Raw genomic sequence first — 23045 nt, 5'->3', positions numbered from 1 at the left:
GGCTACTGCACAGCTTGCAGCGATCCTTCCAAACTGATCGAAGCCGACTCTGTTCTGCGCTGGGCTTTGTTTTTCTTTGCAGCTGTTGGGTGGTCTGCGTCTCTCTCCCTCTCCTCCTTTGCTGCTTTGCTCTCTCACTCATTTTCAGGTTCAGTCCATCTGTTTCTCTTTGAGCGCTGTGAGATCTGAGTGTGGCCCGAAACACGATACCTGAGTGCGCATAATTAAGTTCACAGCAGAGGTTATTGGGTGGAAGCGCGGTCTCGTTCCACAAAATGCGTAAGTCAGGACAGAAGGGTGTGAGAAGATCATGTGTGGCTGGTTAGCTGGTCAAGGTTAGCTGAGTGCTGGGAGGTGGGAACAATGTGTTAAAGGATCTGGTCTTGTGCTTTCACCACAGAAGGATCTTTTTTTTTTTTTACCAGGTTTTACAACTCAGCAATGACCAAAAGGGCTGCTGTGGCTACAATGTAGTTTACCATCATCAGCAGAGCACGAATGAAAGATGGATTCCCTTTAAAGTGTAGTGGGTACCTTTAAAAACGCAAAATGAATCAATCTAGAATTATTATTATTATTATTATTATTATTATTATTATTATTATTGTTATATAATAAAAGTAAGACATTAAAGCTTTTTTTTAATTAATGCAAATATATGTCAGGATTTTATTTTATTTTTTTGTGATGTGGAATGCAACAGAATAAAATCTTCAGTCATTTTTTAGTTTTTTAATGTCAGGAATTTATTCAGTGACAAAATCAGAAAATATTGTTAGAAAAAGTTATCAAAACATTTAATTTGATATTTGTTTTTTACAAGTTACAAAATAATACATTTTACCTGTGTAGCCTATGTTTTCTTTCTTTCTTTCTTTCTTTCTTTCTTTCGATAATTCATGGATCTGTTTGGTCGGTTCCTGGTTTTGCCCTGAAGAGCTCACCCCGGCTGACCTTTTCATCCTGTTAAGTGTTTCAGTGTTGGACCTGTTAAAAACAGTTCCCTCCGAGCGCCGTTCACACGCGATTGGGAGTCCCATGACAGACCAGCTGGAATATCCAGTCCGCCCCTCCATACACACAAACGCAAATCCCCCAAGGAGCCACCACTGGCCAGTCAGCACGTCAGTCGTTCAGAGGGAGGGTTTTGAACTTGGCTGTGTGTGTGTGTGTGTGTGTGTGTGTGTGTGTGTGTGTGTGTGTGTGTGTGTGTGTGTGTGTGTGTTCATCTTCCTGTTTTGGCCTGTGTTTAGGTCTTTCCTGTCAGAGGGACGGCTGCTGGTGTCACATGTGCCAGAATAGAAAAAATAAAGGATCAACAGGAGTTTTAAAATGAATAATATGTGGTGTTTAACTCAGAACAATCTTAAGGTTAATATGTATTTATTCACTCTTTTTTTAATGGGTCAGCTGGTAGTTACTTTTTAAACAAGCTTAAGCTATTTATGTTATTTTTTAAGATTTTCTCCAATTTGAAGCAAAGTAAAGCCCACACTAATCAAACCTCAAATCCTGACTACTGCTGTCTCCTTTACACACATTCACATCACCTTTAGTGGTGTGTTACGCTCTTTTTTCTTGATCATGCAGCGTTTAATAAAGCAAGTTTATGCGCATCTAAACTGATGTTTTTTCAACAAAAACACTAGAAAAAAATGTGAAGAGATTTTTTTTTATCACGTGCATCAGTGCAATCTATAAGTGGAGATCCATGAAGTATTCTGCAGAAAACTCAGATTGATTGCTTCACCTGCATAGCTCTGGTTCTGTTGCTGGTCCAAAATGTAGAAACATTCTTTTTATTTTTCTACTTTTGCTCGGTTCTTGTGCAAGTGCCCTGATCAGTCAAAGCTCATTTGAAGGTTTCAGGAATGATATGGCTGATTAAAGTGACAAATAGACTACTGGACTAAATCTGTTTTAAGCTTAAAAATCCCGTTCTGCTCAGGGGGCGTAAAAACATTCAAATGCTCTGTAAAAACTGGGAGGCAGGCAGAATTTCTGGTCATTTTCTATTAGTCTGATTCAAACTGAGGGGATTGATGGTTTAGCCCTGCCTATAGCTGGAAACTTGGGGTGATCAATAAGCACTGATCACCGTCCAGCGGTTTTTCATTAAGACCTGCTGCTCTACATCAGTATCAGCATAGAGTAAACGGGCCATTAGGGGAAAAGTAAAGATTGAAAAGCACACCGTGTTATGTGTAAACTGTTGTTTGTGCCTTGTTGTGCCGATTGCTGCAGGACACTCTTAAACCCAAAAATTTTCCTTGTGAAATAAAAGTTAAGTAAAAAAAAATCAGTTTAATTTTTTTTAGAATATTTTAATGAAAGTAAAAATATAGAATTACATACACATGGTTTGTTTTACACCACAAGCCTCATTTTGACCTTTTTTTTCTTTTTCTCAAGTGAGTTTTTTTTTATGTCTACTGAATTTATGAAGCGGAGCAAAATAAATATGTAAACTACAAAAACAAAAGCATGGCAAATGTTTTTGTTCGTGGTATAGCTAAATGTATTATTTTCCTGGAACTTCTTAAATAACTGGTGTAAGACATTTAAAAACCAGGTTCACAGAGAAAATGTTTATTTTTACCAGTTTATTATCATAATTTTTTTAAATTATCAGTCATTCTGAGTTTAACATGCAGGCAGAACGTAAAATTTATCTTCTGCCCTTTATTTATTTATTTTTTTTAGAAAATCCTGACAGATCTACATCACACTGTTACTTAACATTTATGGACTCGCCCATCTTGACTCATAACGGGGTAGGCTGTTGTTGGTTTAGCTTCCAGGTAACAACAGAGAACGTTTTAACTAGACAAAGCTAACCATTAGCACTAGCAACTCCACCACATGGCAGAACTCCTCCAGGCTTGTGTTATTCGTGGAGATAAAACATCAGTGTTGCAGAGCAAACCGAGTCAGTGGTATAGTTGCATTGCTGTTCACCAATCAGGGGTGAGGTGTCCAAATATCAGGAAATAAGACTACAAGTCCTGCTGTTTTCTGCCACCTTCTCTTCTGACTGACTTCTACGTCCTCAAACAGGCACACTGGAGCTTTTTTTCTCTTGAGAACAACTTACAAGGCATTCAGTCCTACTAGAGACCACCGCAGATGTGGTAAAAATATGAGTAAAGTTGACGTTTAAATTAAAGTGATTTGCTGCTATTAACTACATACACTGCAGGAAAAACCATTATAGATCAACATTAACATCAGGACTAGCATGCTAGCACCGAAACACAACACATGCTGGTGACCAGCTGGGCTGGCCTATGCTGGTTTTTCCAGCAGGGTGGATAAAGAGGACAGTGCTTGTGTTTTTATTTAATTGTATCCACAAATAAAACTTTTGAATTGTACTAAATACGGTACACACCTTGCCTGCTGGTGGTGTTCAGAGGGACCAGTGGTGCCAGTGTACGGTAGACTCGCCTCTGTCAGTGTGTCCCAGGGCAGCTGTGGCTACAATGTAGCTCACCACCACCAGGTTGTGAATGTGTGTGTGAATGAGTGAATGACTGATTGTGTTGTAAAGCACCTTGGGGGGTTCCAGGACTCTAGAAGGCGCTATATCAAATACAGACCATTTACCATACTTATTGGAGGTATTTTAATTACCAAGAAACACATAATGTAAAGACAGAATATTTGGTCAACCTGCTTCATAGTCCTGGAAAAAAAAAACATGCACTCTAAAATATGAACACAGGAGACTCATAATGTCTCCCAAATATGGCCCCATTGCATCTTGCTATTTTCATTTCAGGCCATTCATTGTCCGCCTATTTTTTAGTTACCTGAAAAACAGCGGATGTCCCTTTGCACCACAGTGATGCGTCTAATCCACAACCCCACCCCACCCACGAGATCATCCATGGGCTACAACACAAAAATACTGTCAGCTACCATGGACTAACACCTTTCTCACCCTTTCCTGAGTCTCACCGGGTCCAAAAGCCATTGTTTTACTAAAACAATTCTCATTGAATTAAAAACTGGCACCGTGTTTTTTTCTGATGCGTACTGCCGTCATGGGTCCAGTCATTAATGTGCCATCGCTGCACCTCACATCCTCAACAGACACGGGCAGCATTGAGCACATTTCCTCCATCTGTAGGTGAATGTAACAATCATAATGAGCTGGTGGCCATTTTGATGTTTTCTGTGTGTGTTGGTGTGTATTAGCAGTGTTTAGTCATTCATTAGAGCAGAGAACTGAAGAGCACAGCACCATGAGGTGTCTGGTTATTGTTGGAAGTGGTGCAGAGAACTGACAGCGTAAACACACCCACACAGTGGAGTCAGCTGTCAGCACTGCAAAAGGGATTTTTATGAGTCTATAAAATTCTGCTACTGGTTCTGGAGCAACAAGCTTTAGGTTTTATTCTCGGCACACCAATAAGCTGCTTTAAAGTTAATTTTTATCATAAAAATGTCTCTTTTCACTTTGGTTTTACTTTTTGTACAAAAATTATCACTGATTATTCAACTTTTTATGTTCTGTGTCCAGATGTGACTCTAGAGAAGTGATCATTAATGCAGGCATGCAACTCTTTTTTCTTTCTTTCTTTCTTTTTTTTTTTTTTTGCAAGGCCTCAAAACCATTTAGTGGTTTAACCCTTAATCCGACCCCTTATTGCTGAGTGTCAAGCAAGGAGGCATTGGGTTCCATTTCTTTCAAAGCCTTTGGTTTGACCCGACTGGGACTTGAACACTGATCTCCCCGTTCCAGGGCGGACCCTCTAGGCCGCTGAGTTGACAGGGCCAACATTTCCCAAACACTATCTGTTGTAGCAATAATTTAAATGATTGATCCTATAGGATGAGTCCCTGGGAAATTGTTGTGTGGCTGACAAATGCATTTTATGTTCAGATTTTCACAGATGGATCTATTTTGGACCTATTTTGAGGGGTACGCAATGGGATCAATCATCATTAAAATCTGTTTTTGCATTGATGAAAGTACGCTCCTCATTTAAATAAGTTTGCTGTGGTCTCTAGTATGAATGTAAGTCGTTTTCTATGCAAGAAAAGCTTCCCACAGGAAACATTCATCAGAGCAGTAACTTGCATGCATGAGGCTGTCATAATTTGCTGTGTTTTAGTGGGAAGGAAGGGAGTTGGTCAAAGAGATACTGTAGCAGACAGGAAGTGATCATCCTGGTGGTACCATTGCTGAGGTCAGGCCCTCTGGCCCCCTAGCACTTTGCACACACACACACACACACACACGCTCACACAGGCATTTCACTAGTGACCATTTACATCTACACTATGGTCTAAAGTGGAACAAGCTAGGATGACAAGAGAGCGTGATGACATTTCCGTGAGCCGTGTTTGGGTGGAGGTGGGTGGGATGGATGGACGGATGACACCGTATCCACCCCCACTGGGGAGAGGAAGTGCCTATCAGAACACAACAGGAAAGTGACAGAGCAAAAACAAGTGCATGTCTTTTTGCACATTAAATCACTTCCTGTAGGACTTTGGACTGCTTCAGCGCTCCAAATCAGAGTTCACTTTTAACCACAGCTCTATTTCTCCCCGCTTCTTCATGAAGACTGAGAGTGAACAAGTCTGCCGATGTTCTTAAAAGGTTGGCTGGACTCATGAGTGCACTAATTAGTGATCGAATTTATAATAACAAGAGTCTCCAGTATCTTATTTACTGCATTTTCTTTTGTCTTAAGAACGAAAAACACTTTTAATCTTTGTTCTCATGTCCAGAATAGGTACAGAATCCATGTGACGACAACCAATCACATGTATTGCTGCGACTTGCAGGTGTGATGAGCATCTTAGCATACAAGTGCCGTATAAATCCTCGTTCCATGACAGAGCACAAGCCCGGAGTCTGAACCTGGTGCCTTGATCTTCATCCAAGAAAAAAAACAAAGAGACAAAGGTGTGTTTGTGGCGAGTACAGGAAAGGGTCCTTTAGGGGGAACAGGAACAGACGATGACCTCATTTTTTTTAGGCTACTTTATTTGCCTTTTCTATGATTTCTGTTTGGTGGTTTTCTTTAAGTTTTATTTATTTATATATACATACTTTTTTGATGATACTTGCTCGTTACAGACATGTTGCCCAAGTCTCTTGCACATCTTGCTGTTCTCATCGCAGGTCACAGCTGTAAAAGAATAAGGCTTTGTTCCTGAAGGAAATTTCCTGTTTGTGTCTGAATGCAGGTTGGCAGAGGGGACTAGCTGTCCCCACTTCACCTTCCGTCACCGTCTTCCACGTTAGGAAAGAGCACTTAACCACAACTTATTTTCTTTGGAGAGAGTTTGTTCTTTCTTTTTGTCTTTGCTTTCCAGCATGCCAAAATAGAGAATTCCTAAAAAGTCTTTTTTTCCTCAAACATTAATATTTGTACTAGTCTTTGCTCACCTCTTAAAACGTCTAAATTGCACATACACCGATCTTCCCGAGGCACCATATTTGCTTTTAACAGGCAGCTGCAACTGCTGTCAATGTTTAATCTTCCGCTCTGTCATGATATGCTGTGCTCGGGAGCACGGACGAGTCTTGACGAGGGGGGTCCGATGGGTGGATTGATGAAAATAGAGAGACCCTCCGGTCTCAGGGCGAAGTCATTAGGATGGTTCCTTGGTTTGGAGATGAGACAGCATGCGCTGCACATGGGCTCATTGAAGATGCTCCCCTGCCTACTTGGAGCATACATTATTTATGAGTTTTTACAAATTCCAACTGACATTTTTATCAGTTGTGAAAGTCGGTCTGGGTGTGAACTCACAGAAAACCCCAGTTAAAATATCGGTAAAACATAGAAAACAAACCTAAAACAACTGGACGAATTCATTTTTCTATGTGGGAGGATTTTCTTGTCTTCCTGAGGTTTTGGATTCAAAGAGAAATAAATGAGAGATTTAGTTTCAACAATGGTGGTTCAGAGAATGGACAAAGAATCAGTCGTGGTTTAAAGAAATCCACAAGTCTTTAACGTAAAGTGATCCCTCCCAGCACCACATGTAATTGTTTTGTTTGAAATTTGGACTCCACACACATTTCTATCTAATCAGAATTCTTCTTTGTTCTTTTCAGTCACTGCTCATATGGTTAAAATAATTAGAGTAATTCTAAATGTAATGAGTTTTTATTAAAGGCAATGCAGGAAGCATGTATAACAGCAGCAATGACATAATAATTTAAGAGTAAAAATTAGAATATGTGGAAGAAGATAACCAGCAAGTAGAAGTCTATCCCAGAGGCGCAGTCCCGACTTCTCCTGTCTAGCGTGGTGATCTTGTGCAGATCGGGCCGACCCGTATCGATCACCCTGCTGCCCTGTGCTTTGGTGTCTACAGCCTCGGGCTTCACACCTTCTCTCCTCACCTTCCATCACTCACCTCACATTAGACTCCTGAGTTTGATTCACACCAACGGAGCCTGCTACATTTTTTGAGAAAACACTTGTCAACATGAACTCTGTGACAATTCAACCCCCAAGAAAAAAATGGAAAATATATTTGAACGGGCTGTCAATCTTGCAGCTATTATTTTATGTATTTCCTTTTAAAATTAAAAAGGTGGTACTCTTTTACCTGCAGAGCCGCTTTCATCTCCTCAGTCTGGCTCTGATGATGACAGATCACAGACGTGGAACGTCTTATTCTCAGAATATATGTAAACATCATTAGCTTGCGTTTTATTTTCCAGACCATCTTTTCTACATTCACGCATACACAATCAATCTCTGAGCGGCTCCATTATTGCATGGCTTTTAAATGCTTTGCTCAAGGGCACCTTTGCAGTGATTGTCTAACCCAGCCAATTCTGTTTGTCTCTTCCTTTAACCTCCCCACTTATTTTATAGCTGGTGGTAATATGGTGTTCATGGCTGACAAATGATCTGTCCTGGTGCTATTTCCCTGACTTCCTAAGGCTTGCCGGTGATTTGAAATGTTTAAAGTGACTTTTGGTGGCTTCATGCCAAACAAAAGCGATCACCAACAAGATGGCTTCTTACAGTTTAGACTTTTAAATCTCCGTATACACATTAAAGTTTATTTAATGTGATCCCTACCTAGAGTGCAACCTGCCGTTTGTTGTTTCAGTTTTAAATACAATAAGAAGGTCCTTCGTTGTCTGGGGAATATATTCAGATTGAAACAATATTGTGGTTTGAGGGAAAACACAAAGTAGAGCTATTTAGGGCTCATTGACAGCTGGGCATGAAGGCTGCAGCTGGCTCGCTAAGCAGAAGACAGGACACACAAAACTGAAAAATCATTTATTTACATTAGTAACAATTAACCTACAGTCTCTTAAGACCCTAATATTCTGTTTCTCAACACTGTAACAACTGGAGCACAGCTGGGAATGTGTGTGTGTGTAAAGTACCTTGGGGGGTTAGATGATGATAAATGACCTGCACTTGTAAAGCGCCATTCAGAGTCAGAGGACTCCAAAGTGATTTTAAACCACAGTGTATCATTCAGCCATTCACACGCTGATGGCGATGAGCCACACTGTAGCCACAACTGCCCTGGGGCACACCGACAGGGGCGAGGCTTCCGATCACAGGCGCCGCCGGTCCCTCTGACCACCGCTAGCAAGCAAGGAGGGTTAAGTGTCTTGCCCAAGGACACAACAGCAGAGTTCTCTGCCGGGAGTCGGGATCAACCCTACACCCCCCACTGCTGCCCAAAGCTTGGTTGTAGAATCCTAGAAGTTTATCTATAAATAAAGGGCATTCACTATGTAGCTGTTTGGATCTGAAGGCTTAGCCGAATTGTCTGAAATGGAAAATGAAAGAAAATTTGCATGAAAGGATGACATTTTTACTGGAAAGACCAAGTTCACAAAGAAAGTGTGTTTTGCTTGTCACTTTGAGTTTCACATGCAGGCTAGATGTGTAAGTAGTCTTTTACACCTATTTCCTGCATTAGCCGATAGAAAATTAAAGGGGAACAATCCGGGTCAGAAAAAGCCACACGAATCTACATCACATCATCACTTAAAAGTCATGGACTCACCCATCTTGGCTCGCGATGGGAAGGCTGTTGGTCTAGATTCCAGGAAACAGCAGAGAACGTCCCGGCCGGCTAGTAGGAGCTAACCGTTAGCATTAGCAACTCCACAACACGGCAGAACTCCTTCGGGCTTGTGTTATTTGTGAAGATAAAACATTTTACTGGTTGCAAAACAGAGTCAATGGTAGAGCTCTGTTGCTGTTACCCAATCAGAGATGAGATATCCGAATATCAGGAAATAAGACTCCGAATCCTGCCATCCCAAAAACTAGTTTCCTTGTCCGGGGATTGGACCGCCAAGGCTCCCGCCTTGGTCTGCCACCCGATTCACATTGCACCGGACCCTTCATGTTCCTCCTGCGGGTGGTGGGTCCACAGTTGGACGAGCCCATGTATCCGGTTCGGGCTGGGCCCGGCCGGGCCCCATGGGCGAAAGCCCGGCCACCAGGCGCTCGCTCACGGGCCCCAACCCCAGGCCTGGCTCCAGGGTGGGACCCCGGTAACCCTCCGGGCCGGGTACTCCGACTCTTCGTTTTCACCGCCATGAAAGATCCTTCGAACCGTTCTTTGTCTCACCCTTCACCTAAGACCAATTTGCCATGGGAGACCCTACCAGGGGCACTAAGTGCCCCAGGCAACATAGCTCCTAGGATCATTAGGGCACTCAAACTCCTCCACCACGATAAGGTGACGGTTCAAGGAGGGAGCTGAGCCAGAAAGCCAGGCTCTCGATTTACCGGTCGATCTACGTCCCAATCCTCACCTATGGTCATGAGCTTTGGGTAATGACCGAAAGAACGAGATCGCGGATACAAGCGGCCGAAATGAGTTTCCTCCGTAGGGTGGCCGGGCTCAGCCTTAGAGATAGGGTGAGGAGCTCGGACATTCGGGAGGGACTCGGAGTAGAACCGCTGCTCCTCCGGATCGAAAGGAGCCAGTTGAGGTGGTTTGGGCATCTGGTCAGGATGCCTCCTGGACGCCTCCCCGGGGAGGTGTTTCGGGCATGTCCTGCCGGCAGAAGGCCCCCGGGTCGACCCAGGACACGTTGGAGAAGTTACATCTCCAATCTGGTCCGGGAACGCCTTGGGGTCCTGCCGGAGGAGCTGGTGGACAAGGCCGGGGAGAGGACGGCCTGGAGCTCCCTAGTTGGGATGCTGCCCCCGCGACCCGGACCCGGATAAGCGGAGGAAGACGAGACGAGACGAATCCTGCCATCTTCTGACCCCCTCTGCTCATGCTAACTTCTAGTTCCTGGAACAGGAGAGCCAGAGCTTTTTTCTTAGACAGATCATTGCGCAAAGCATTCATTTATACTAGAGACCACTAAAACTGTGTAGAAGATGCAAGTGAAGTCTTTTATGTATCGTTACTGACCTTACCAACAGGTTAATGTGCAGAGATAATTAGACGGATGCTAAAAACATCCATCCTTTGGACACACATTCAAAAACACTAATGTAAAGCTTCTTAGAAAAACACATGAACTGGGATTTTACTTGTACCAGTCAATAAATCATTTATAGGTTTTGTAGTATTTTTGACACATGGAGGAAGTAAAACCATGTTTCCCTAAAAATCCCTTGGCTTTATATTTGTATTATGATTAATGTTTTAATGCATATATAAACCAATGTAATTGTGATGAGTGAAGGCACACTTGGTGGTTTTGGCTTGCTTTTAGCACTAGTGTCTGTTCACTGGAACCAAATCAAAACTTGCCTCCTCGCTGTGCGTCTGTCTTTTTAACACCTGAATCTAACAGCTTAAATGACTCCCCAGCCTTCATTAGTGTCAACAGGAGTGATTCAACTCTAAATTAAACAAATCAGCTGCGTTCATGATCTAAAACATGTCGGAAAACTGCTGGAAACGGACTGCAGCGCCAGGCATGTCAGCTCAATTTTTTCCAAGTCCACAGGTGGCGGCCTGTCAGTCTGAAGTTGGCCACATGGGGTGATGGGGGCTAGGTGGCCTTTCATTAACCCTGTAAAGCAGTGAACTTCAACTGACGGCCCATGGGCTACATCCAGCTTGCCAGTTCTTTTCACCCGGTCCCCCAACCTTTTGGACCCTAACGCCCACAGACATTAAAGTTTAGCAGCAAAATTCTTGACCCAAATATCAATAATTGTTTATGTTCTCCAAACACAACTAAAACTACAAGCAAAACAGTTCAGATGGAAAACAAAGCCATTTAAAATATTGGTAACACTTTAAAATAAAGGGCTCTTTATTAGCATTACTTAGTGCATCATTAAGCATTAACAAACAAAGGATGCCTTTATTAACGTTCCTTATATTAAATTGTCCTTAAGTTTAAAACAAAGGGCCAGGGTAGGTGTCTGCTTAATAATGCAATATATGATATTAACATTATTAGTAAGCAGTTGTTAATACTTTATTTAATAGTTTATTAATGCAGTAAGTAAAGTTAATGAAGGGACCCTTATTGTAAAGTATTACCAAAATACTAGTAAATTAAGATACAATAATACTCGAGTATCTGACCCTCATTGAGTCTGCTGTGTTCATGTCACAAAACTCACTCAACATTAAAAAAACAAATCAGCTGATAGGATCTGGCTTTAAAATAATTAATAACAGAGCCTGATGGGCATGTTGGCTGCGTTACCTTCTAGAATATGAACAAGTTATTGAAAATATTATCTTAAAAGAACCATTATTAACGTTATTTTGAGCAGAACTCCGAACAGATCCTTCTAACTGTTTCTGTTCCCCTGCTGGAGAGTTCGTGGACAAACAATTGATTTATGTTGTAAAAGTCAGAAGTTTACAGTGTACATATACCTGCATGTAAAACTTTATTTCAAGTTTCAACCATCTTTCTTGCCTTCTCATTGTGCGTTGTTGCCCAAAAGTTTAGATTCTTTCTTTTTTAAATTATCTCATTAAGCAACAAAATGTCAGAGGTCAAACAAAAATTATAATTTAATGTTGAGATCTGGTTGTGAAGTTGATGAACAGTGTTTTGAAATGCTTTTTGTCATGTTATTACAGAGGCTGCATACCTCTTTTTGTATCTCCCACGGAGCGCTCCTTTTAATTTGGTCTAAAGAAAGGTCAAGATTCCACAAGCAGTCATTCACCAGCATTGACCTTCGCCACTTGGCTGAGGTCTGGCAAGATTAATTCTTTGTGTCTTGCCTTCCCTCAATGAGCCACGTTCATGTTTGCCACAATGGAGCCGAGCAAACACAGGAGCAAAGTGTGTGTGTGTGTGTGTTTTAAAGACATTGGTGCAAGCGTTTTAACAGGGCGACTCTGTTTGAATTAGATGTTCTAACCCCCCGCTCGCTAAATGGATTTCCAAAGTGGCTGTAGTTGGAGGCTTTCAATCGGATGCAACCTTGAGTCCTTTTTTATGTGAGCTTTGTAGGATTTAAGTGCCGGTATAACATGAGCACGACTGAATGCCTGCTCCTCATTTTTTGAAATTGAAAAATCTCCAAAGGCTCTACCCTTTGTGCAGGCAATTAATGGAATGCTGGCAGCGAGGTTCAGGTGCTTAAAAGTAGTATTTTTTTCTCTCTCAATCTTTTTTAATGACTAATAAAGGATAATCATTGTGGAAAAAAACACTATAATGCTGTAGGCTTCCTCTTTATGCACAATGATGTATAATACATGCTTTGAAATGAAACGGCAGCGGCCTTCGAACCATCCCATCTCTAAACCTCATTGTATTTGTTTAGCATGCCATAGTGAGGCTTTTGCATAATAATCATGAGTGTTCCTTTTAACAATGCTTGCTTCTAATTTGATCTTTACATTTTTAAAGTTTGTCCATCAGCCCGCTGAACAATGGGTCCCCCTGTTGCTCTTTGGTGTAAGTGATTACAGCGTTGGCTAATTGCCTCTCTGAAGAGTTGTTCAGTTTTAGGGGTTTTCTTGTCCGTGTTTCTTCACTTATGAACCTCCACTGGATTTCCCTTAAAAAAGAAAATATGAACCCATCTGTAAATTAAAAACTCATTTAGATTAAATATTTATTTCTGAAAAGTTGTTTTACCAGTAAGTTGCACATATTATTTATAGACATAGTAAACTTCTCACCCTCAGTAAACTGCAAGGTTTTGCTGACATTTATAGGTTGTTATAAGAGTTGTTTAGTTCATCAATAATGTTTAAAGAGGACATTCTATGCAAAACTCACCCTTTTGCATCTTTTTGTACTGCCACGTTGGCCTCTATGAACGCTCCAAACATTATCAAAATCCATCCATCCATTTTCTGTCAATGTTCGGTTTTAGGGATTATGTGCCTAAAACAAGCTGTTTTAAAAAGTCCCTGTTTGTGATGTCACAAATGGGGTAATTAGTGTAGAACCACCTCTCACGAGCAAGAGATCGCTGCTGCTGGAGGAGCAGCAGCTGTGCTCCAAGCTCCTCCCAGATATTCCAGTTACTCAGCTTGAGTGAGTGGGCGTGGCCAGCTCCAGCTTGTTTTCTTAAAGTTACAGAGCCCTGAAACGGCTAATTCTGGAAGGTACTGAAACTGTCAAAAATAAAATTGCTGAGATCACTTTATGTGAAAGAGATTTAGTGCCAAGAGCTTCACTAATATGTTTTGAATTGACCATTGACCTAGTGTAAGTTAAAGTGACTGTGTGTAGTTTCATGACGATGGGGGCAGTAGATACCTACATCGTTGCAAGCAAGCAGTATTTTTGTGTTGGAGTAAGACCTTACTAATGGATGCCCATTAGGGTCAAAAAGCCCTGGGGAGTGCAAACTTTAATAAAATGACAAGCACATCAGACTCCCCTTTCATCACTGGCAATGAGTAAAGAGGTAAATGTGTAAAACAACAACATGTAAGTATGATGAAAGTTTTGTAACCGCTTGTTACAAATCAGTAAATACATTTTGTCCTCATGGGCTCTCGTATAAGGAAATATGGCATCTAATATGACATCACCCAGAAACTTAGACCCCCCCCCCCCCCCCAATGCATTTTAGACCTGGTTTTTATGGTTATATTTTACGAAGCCACCAATATTTATCAACAACTGGGCATCATTTCATTTGTTTTCAACAACATTTTGATAGATATTTCCAGAAATGAAGGGGAAAATTACACATTGTCTCTTTAAAGAGACTACATCATGCAAAATCCAGTTCTTGGAGCATTTGACCATGTTTTATTGTTAGTTCCTCATGAAAAACACCCTCAAAGCTGTTTTTGGCATCACATATTATGCTTCTTCAGCTCTGCTAATCTGTTGCAAAGCCTGGATGGGGCATGGTTGATCATCATGCCCCATCCAGGTATACTGTCAAGTCTGAAACCCTGTTCACCAGTTTCCTTACTTTTGTTTTCAGTTTAGGGGCCAACTCCTTTTGCTACCTGTCAAACAAATTCAATTTGTTAATCAAATGGAGTACGCAAATGTTGTGCTGTGATCTCTTCTTGAGATGTGTGTGAGGTGTCCATCTTTATGCCATTGTAATTCTTGCCACCGTGCAAGCCGCTGAGCCTCAGGTCTTGCCTCAAACTGGACTTCTTAGCAAATGTATTCACTCCAGCATCCAGTTACACATTTTCCCACAATCTTGGAACACTTCCTAAAGCTTTACTCTCTCTTTTCCCTGCAGTCGCTTTCTCTTTGACTCTTCTTGACAACGCGGGGAAACACAAGCACATCTCTGTAAACATGAGTGATGTGGTTCCAGAGTTTAAAAGCTTCACATAACACTGGCAGACGCAACTTGGGGCTGTTTGTGTGATGGAAAGGAAAACTTGTTTAGAAAACTGACAGCACTGAGTGTGAGAGTAAAGAACTGTGTTTGTGCGCTTTTGTTGCTCTTGGCAAGTTATTTGTTTTGTGTGTAAGAGCAAGGGTGTGTGTGTGAGCTAGAGAGAGCGAGAGAGAGTGTGTGGTTATCTTTTGACTTAGTTGGTTTGGAGCTGATGTCCACCTTCGGGGATGCGCAGAGCATGCATTTCTGAGTATTTTCACCTGAGGCTGCACTTGTTAGAGTCTGTGTATAAATGTATATACATTATTTATACAAATTCAGAGCGAGTGAAAGCAGGTTTAACACATTTACAGACAGGAGGCCAGGCACTGCAAGCCAAGCTCCAAGTGAGAATCGCAGCGCTGTGCGCCGGGAATCGAGCTGGCCGCTCGCTCGTCTGTGACCGGCATCCTTAATGCTGCTCATCAACACGTCTAACGTTAGCCGTACAAACTCGGCAGTTAGATCAGCCTCACGTCACTTGTTTATTTGGCATCACTTTAAAATCTTATTACAGCAGTTTAATTAAACAAAACAACCTTACAGCTAGTGTTGCTGTACAGGGTTTTGTGCAAAGGTAGTAGATTGGAAGACTTATTGTTTAGTTTAGAGGGCATCTAAGGGAGGCAAACAGGAAGAGCTGCATAAAACACCAGGGAGGCTGCAGCTCAGATTTTAGCTGATTTATTCTTTGAGACACTATAAAAATCAACAGAATAGTTTAAAATGCCTAAAATCATCCTTCTGAAAAATATAAATACAATTTTTTTCTCAGTTTCAGCGCAATGCCAAGTTAATTAGTTAAGTGTTTTTAACTCAAAACCATCTGTATTTGGCTTCAGAGAGATCAACCTTTTTGCTGCTGTTGCTTAAAATGGAGCAGAACGTCTCGCTCCTTCATTACTTTTAATATTAAACTTAGAACTCATTGAAATAACTATATTCAGATAAATTCATTCACTCAGCAGCTATTTACGGTTTGATGTGCAAAAGGTAATGGTATCACCTGGTGAGGGTGAAGCAGAGGACCTTACAGCTAAACAAACTCGTCCTTTTCCCTCATCCAGAGGTCTCCTGCTGTGGAGGTGGACATCTTGCCATCTGGTTGTAGTCTTCACGTTCCCATGGAGCTGGAGTTCACCACTTCCTGCTTTCCTCGCAGTCCTGCACCTCAGAAAAGCCCCGGCCTCATCGACGTGGACTGATGCAGTTGGCGTCGTGTTTACTGGGGTTTCATATTGTGACTCGTTTGTAATTGGAACTAATGAATTGTGTGTGTGTGTTTTTTTTTATCTTGGTTACTTTATTATTTCTCTCTTCATTGAAAATATTGCATGTAATCTTTGACAGTTAAAATTTACCTTGATATGGATGTAAGCATTACTGCCTTAAATATGTTTTCAGTCTCATTATAATGTGTGTTTAATACATTGATGTTAATTTTACTTCCTTGTGTATTTTCCAGTTTCAGTTTTCAGATCAGAAACTGTCCTCTGTGTGAATTATGTTACTGTGATCCTTTTCAATAGATTTTCCTCATGCAGTCTTTTATTTAGACAATACAATGTGGAAATTGGTTGATTTTTTTATGTGCTGTAATGTGTTTTTTATAATAAAACTTATATTTGCTTTCTTATTCCTTTATTTTGTTTTCAGTATTTAAAAATGAAACAGAAATGTGCAGTGTTAGTCTTCAGAGGAGCTGAGGATTTAGTGTTCTGATAAACGATAACTGAAATATGAGGAAAATAGAGAAACTCAGACCAGGACCAGGCTGTGATCAGAGCATTCACAACCACAGCCAAATAGATAAAAGTCACAAACACATGAATGGGAAATAAGTCTTAGACTAATAATTTACTGTTCATACAGGGTTTGCATTTCTATCAGTTTCCCTTTAAGTCACCAAACACGTCTCCCCTGGTCATTTATTTAGCTAGACCCCCAAAAAGAAGGCTCTAGGGCTACGAGCTGAAGGACTGGGGTGGAGTTCACCTGGAGGTCCAGGGCATCTGCAGAACCTCTGTGCAGAATTCAAGCAGATCAGGAGATGACTTAGATGCCCAGAGTCAGAAACACCTTCTTGAAGCTGGACTGAAGTGAATTTTCTGCACATTGAACATGCCATCAGATATATGATCATTCCATGACTTATTTATAAAATAATTGTTGACAAGATGAACCAATGAACATCACATGTTGTCCTGGGAGACGGGACAAGAAACAGCTGGATTAGAACAGTAACTATTGTACACACGGACAACGGAGGCGGCCATATTTAAGGAAACAGAGTCTAGTTGTGTTATATTTGGGCACAAGATTAGAAATCACAGCTCACAGGGGGGAAATGCAGTCTTTGGTTTGAGAGCAAACAAAGATCCGGGTGAGACAAACGTACGTGATATTTTACACATTAATCATTTAAATGTACACACGTGCATACGGACATTTAAAAGACTAGTTTTATTTCTTTTTCTTATCTTTGCTGCAGACCTGCATCTCAAAACCACTCAGGAAACAGAACAGAAAGCATGCTACAGTAAACCAATTTATTCTGGCGTGGACACCTCACGTCATGTAACACAAAGATGGAGACCCGGCGACGCAAGAAGTTGTCCTCATTGTGAAGCGTAACCAGTGACGTACTGTACATCAAAAAGTTAAGAGTTGGAAATAAGAACAAACTAAAAAGGGCTTTACAAAGAAAAATCATAAAACAAATGTCTGAATGTCAGCAGACGTAGAAATTAATGAGTCATCTTTGATTTTAGAGTCTCACGACATAATTTAAGTTGTGTTCAAAACAAATAATAAAAAAGGAGCACTGTACACACACCAAAGAAAACAAACAGGAGGAATCCTTTTTTCTTTTTGTTAATTTCACCCCTTTTTTTAAAGGTAAATCACAGTTCTCTCCCATAGGACCACATGAATGTAAACACCTGTTGAATTACTCTTTTATTTTTTACAACATCATTATTTTATATATATATTTATATATTTGTACATGTTCTTATTCACATCTGCGCGGTTAGCTAGCATGGTGATGAGATAAGGCAAGACTCACATGACCGTGACATCACAAAAATTGTTTTATCCTCGTATAACACTGATTATGAAATTATTAGTAATTATCTTCCTGATTTTAAAAGCAGGGTTTGGTCTTTTCAGAGAAACGGGAGGATCTGTCTCCGTCTCCAGAATCACACATTGTTTAGTTCCAGGTTTGATGAGCCGATTAAAAATAACATTTTTATTAAAATGCAAGAAAAAGTCTGGAAATAATGATTTGTGTGACTTTATTTGGTAAGTTTGTCTAACACTGGCCTTGCTGAGGTACACAGTTAGGGATGATTCTGGGGATGTGGAGTCAGGGACAACAAGGTGACCATGAGAAGCAAATTACTTCAAATGCAGGAAAAAAAGTTTTTCTTAATAGTTTATTTGTTCATTGTCGGCGGTCCCCTTTTATTTTTATTATTTTTTTGCAAGCAGTACTCCATCTGTGTTGGGTCAAGCTGCGGTGGCGGATGTCACGTCAGAGTTCAGAAAAGCGACATCATGGTGGGTCGGAGTCTCTTGCCCGTCTGGCTGTGTGTCCGTCTGACTTTACGGTACCGGCAGCTGAAAGCCCGTTCCAGTGAGAGAACACTCCTGGACCCGTAGTCACAGAGCTGTCTGAAAGGTGGGATTCAGCTGCATTTCTCATCACTTCACCCTTTAAAATCAGCGCTTAAACACTTAGAGGGCCTATTGTTTGGGTTTTTTGTCCTTTTCCCTCCAAATGTCCTTTTTTGTGGGTTTAGTTTCTTTTTATACAATAATGGGATCTAAATGATGTCTTTATGCACAATGTGAGTCTTAAAAATGAGCTCAGTACAAATGAAAGTTTCTGATGCGTTCTGCTCTCCTCCCTTCTCATTTAACCGAGCCATAGATGGGCTTTAAGTTACAACGTGTTGGTTTTTCTCTTTGTTTGAGGTGGGGCTGCAGCGTGAGACACGTCCTTGCAGCTGCAGCTTCGGGGTGTGGAGACGGTCCTCCTCCTAGGCTCGTTTTGCATGCAGCATTTCAATGAGCAGGTTGTTGCAGGGCACGTCGCCGTTCAGGTGTTTGTAGTACAGGTACTCTTCAGCCTGCAGGCTGATGGCTCGGATCTCAGGCAACCGCAGGAGAAGCTGGCCGAACTTGTCCGTTTGTTGGGGATAGTTGCACATGACATAGTCCAGCAGCGCTGCGTTGACCTGCTCCTGGACACTCTCCACTAGGTGGAAGTTCTCCAGGTTCTTCACGTCTGCAGAGGAGAGGAGCAGAGACATTTTAATGAAAACGTTGTTTAGTAACAAGAATCAAATGAGCAACAGGATTTTGAGGTGCTTATGACTGAACACACAGTAGACACCTTTGTTCATCAGGACAGAATTAAAATTGTATTTCTTTCTTATAACTAATCTTCACATGTCTAAATGAGACACCTCCTCTCTTCTATTTTCCACTGAGCTGTCTCTTGGGACAGCTATATAGAGGGAATCAGGTGAAAGCACGAAGGTTCATCTCCTGAGACATAAAATCCCCAGGGCTCAATGCATTATGTAGGGCAATTATAGTCATGCTGTGTTTTTGTTTCTTTTTTTTATTCATCGCAAAAGACAGAATGTCTTCAGATGGTTTCCAAAAATGTTCTGAAAGTGTTAAATTTTTGAAGTAAGTTATTAAAAATCAGAGTAAAATTCACTTTGCTAAAAACTAATTCCTTGTGCAAAATGCATTGCACATCTTTCCAAAATCCCACCTTTCTGCACAGCTATAAGCACTTTTCCTTGACAATAATAAGCTCACTGGGGGTTTGAGGGGATTACTGCAAGACAAGACAAAAATTTGCTAAATGGATAATGGCAAACCAGAGCGCTCTGTGTGCTTGTCGTGATTATGAAGCGCAGAGTGCAGAATATTTAATCAGTCTGAAGCTCTGTGTGTGTGTGTGTGTGTGTGTGATCTTTTATTAATCTGTTTAACCCCACGTCCAGTATGCTCACACCTGACTGTGACACAGCCCCTGTGTGTGTGTGTGTGTGTGTGTGTGTGTGTGTGTGTGTGTGTGTGTGTGTGTGTAATTGTGTGTAAAAATGAAATATCATGAGCCTTTTGACTTAATATCTGTCTTCTGCATGCATGGACACTAATCTGTGGACAAAGAAATAATAATTTGCTCTTTTTCATGGAGTACCCCATCCCACACACACACACACACACACACACACACACACACACACACGCACACACATCCACCCACCGAGAGCATTAGGAGGAAGGAGGGGAAGATAAATCAGCAGCTAATGAGGTCTGGAGAATGAGAAGTAGGTCCTTCAAGGCACTTCCATCTATGATGCAGTCTACCATGCTATTACAATCTTTATGCGTGTGTGTGTGTGTGTGTGTGTGTGTGTGTGTGTTTGAGCCTGTTTTGCACTGTGTGTGTGTGCTCGCTCTGACCTCTGAGTGACATGGCGGGGGGCTAAATAAGGCCAAAAGGCGGGCAGGAACAGAGGGAGGGGTGTGGCCTGTGACAAAGGAGCCTCCAAACAAACATGACACGAGCATTTTCCTGCTGCCACTCAGCTGTCTGACCCCCCCCTTCCCCGTCAGGCTCCTTGTCCAGCGCTCACACCACTGACACCTCAGAGAGGCGGGAATGTAGCCTTATGTAAGCGAACCCTGCACCGTGTGCTTTTAGCATTTACTCACATACATCCTACGCAGGTCAACCAGGCAGGCTGGGATTGAGGGGGAGGCTTGTTTTTCATCCACGCACGAGGGAATGGCACAGAGAGAAAAGTTTCTGAGTTGGGAAATTGTGAAGTTGAGTGTAAATAGTGGAAAAAATGTACAAATATGTTTGATTTGATAATACTTTCTGTCACAAGATTCTTAAATATGACAAGATTTCATCTGTTAAAAGTCCGCTCCATGAGTCTGCTTTTCCAGGACAGGAACAGCACTTTCCGCCAGAAACAAACATTTTTGTGCTGTTTTGAATTTAAGCTGGTTGCTACCAATAAAATGAGTCAGAACGACACTCAGATGCACATTTTCACCTGTGAGTTTGTGCTATGTGCATGTGAGGAGTTTATTTAAGAAAAAATATAAAATCAGTGTGGACATCTTTGTCAAAATGAAATAAAGTGAAATGCAGTAAGAACGAAAGAAGAAAGAAAATGAGTTGTTATAAAGTGCCTCTCAAGATAATAAAATCACAAGGTGCTTCACAAGAACAAAAAATTCTAAATACAACAAAAAATTATTCTTCAATAAGTGAATTTAAAAATAGGGTTACAATTAGAAATAAGAATAAAGAATTGTGATAAAAAAATACAAGGAATGAGAAAATGAATAGGAAAGTGGGAAATCAGTGGATCCCGAGACGGGTGGAGTTGGTAGAAAGAGCAGAATAAGGAGAGGGAGGTGATGAAGGTCATGAAAAAGCCAGCCTGAACAGGGGAGTTTTCAGCTGTTTTTTAAAGGAGACCATTGAGTCCACTGATCTCAGGCTCAGGGGGACAGAGGTCCAGAGTCTGGGGGCCACAGCAGCAAATGATCTGTCACCTTTGGTCTTTAGCCTGGTGCTGCACAACCAGTAGGCTTTGATCACTGATCAATGCAATACTCAGCATGTGTGCAATAACAAAATTACATAGTATATTTGTGTCCCTTACACTATGCTGCATAGTTCTGGAACCCAAGTTTTTCATTTTTATTCATAGTTTTTAGTGGTCAAAGGTCACATTTGTAGCTTACTGCCTTCCGTATGTGTATGTACATATACCTAGGTGTTTGTGCTGCTGTAACAGGTGAATTTACTCACTGTGGGATAAATTCTATTCTATTCTATTCTATTCTATTCTATTCTATTCTATTCTATTCTAAAATAGTGTTCTTAAAGCAATTTTAAAATGTTTGGTAAAATATTAACTTAGGGATTGCGTAGCTGATGCTATAAACAAAGATGTTCATGTTAAAGAGAAATTTGTCTGATTTCAGCTCAAATCGCTACCTATAAAGAGCTGTTTTTATAAACTAATAAATAAATGTCGATTGAAGACAAAGAAAAAAGGAAAGTTAGTCTAAAAATAAAAAGCAGGATGGATGAAGGATTCCCAGACAGTGTCAGGATGGAGTATTAAATACGCTAAGCACTCTCTTCTCCACCTTCAATGCCTCGGTCCCCCTCCTCCTCCTCTCCATCTCATCCTTCAGCCACTGTGGGACTAATTATCAACTTTTTTTTTTCTACATAAAACAGCCAGTTTGTCAGAGCGCTGTGTCCGAATGCTCAAATGGAAACCCTGAGGTCTCAAAGAATACATCATCTCACTCCACGGCTGGTCGTGCCACCACACACACACACACGCGCGCACACACATGCACGCACGCACACACATTGGAACCCCTGACATCTCCGTTGTGCTCTTTAATTAGAATGGATCTGCTCTGCACCGTGTGTGTTTGTCTCTGCATGTGCTCTCACACACTTTGACGACCCTCACGATCAACCTGCTCCAGACACACACACACACACACACACACACACACACACACACACACACACACACACACACACACACACACACACACACACACACACACACACACACAGCATTCAAAGACTGAGCTTATTGACTCAGATATTATTCCACTCTGATCTAGAGATGCCTCACGGAGAAGACAATGTGGTATGAAGAAAAATCCTAAACTGATGTCAGAGTTCACTGAGCTTTGTGATGCCGATAAGTTCACAGCTTTGAGAAGTCAGAGAAACATGGCGTCACACAGAAGGAGACAAGCTCATAAAGATAATTTAATATTCTAATTAATTTTTTTTAAAAAAGCACCTTAAAGTTGAATAATGTCACTCTTTGCTCTCCCTTTGAGGTTCTGACTGAACACACCTTAGTCCTATTGCCTAACTCTGAATTTTAATAATAAAAAACAATCATGAATGTAAACATAACTATCTTATATTATTAGTAATTATTTTACTATCATATTATTTATGCTCAGCATAATACTCTTACCGCCCTGCAAGACTGATAAAGGCAAATAAAAATGTTTATATTGCCTTTTCCTTAGTGTGGACTTGAATTAATAATTACATAAAAAGTGTTTACTAAGAACACATTTATCTCGTGTGACACCATGACTTGCCCAGTCCTCTCCACAAACAACACTATTATACAGTCAGCAACCAACACATTCTCAAATGACCCCACGCTTTCT

At 41.1% G+C, this 23045-nt stretch overlaps 2 protein-coding genes across 2 annotated transcripts in view; one reads left to right on the top strand and one right to left on the bottom strand.

The window, feature by feature from the left end:
- The window catches only part of LOC107392622 (adhesion G protein-coupled receptor D2), a 144945-nt gene extending 128538 nt beyond the window's left edge, over positions 1-16407 (top strand). Inside the window, exon 24 of the mRNA XM_054752261.2 lies at positions 15839-16407. Within this exon, the coding sequence (XP_054608236.2) occupies positions 15839-15976 (138 nt within the window). The 3' untranslated portion in view covers positions 15977-16407. The remainder of the gene's footprint in view (positions 1-15838) is intronic.
- Positions 16408-16613: 206 nt separating this feature from the next.
- Positions 16614-23045, bottom strand: part of nr5a2 (nuclear receptor subfamily 5, group A, member 2) — a 70354-nt gene continuing 63922 nt past the window's right edge. The window contains exon 7 of the mRNA XM_015970737.3: positions 16614-19065. Within this exon, the coding sequence (XP_015826223.1) occupies positions 18818-19065 (248 nt within the window). The 3' untranslated portion in view covers positions 16614-18817. The remainder of the gene's footprint in view (positions 19066-23045) is intronic.

Source organism: Nothobranchius furzeri, chromosome 8 (assembly GCF_043380555.1).
Source record: "Nothobranchius furzeri strain GRZ-AD chromosome 8, NfurGRZ-RIMD1, whole genome shotgun sequence".
NCBI lineage: Eukaryota > Metazoa > Chordata > Actinopteri > Cyprinodontiformes > Nothobranchiidae > Nothobranchius > Nothobranchius furzeri.
This window is presented reverse-complemented; position numbering and strand designations above follow the sequence as displayed.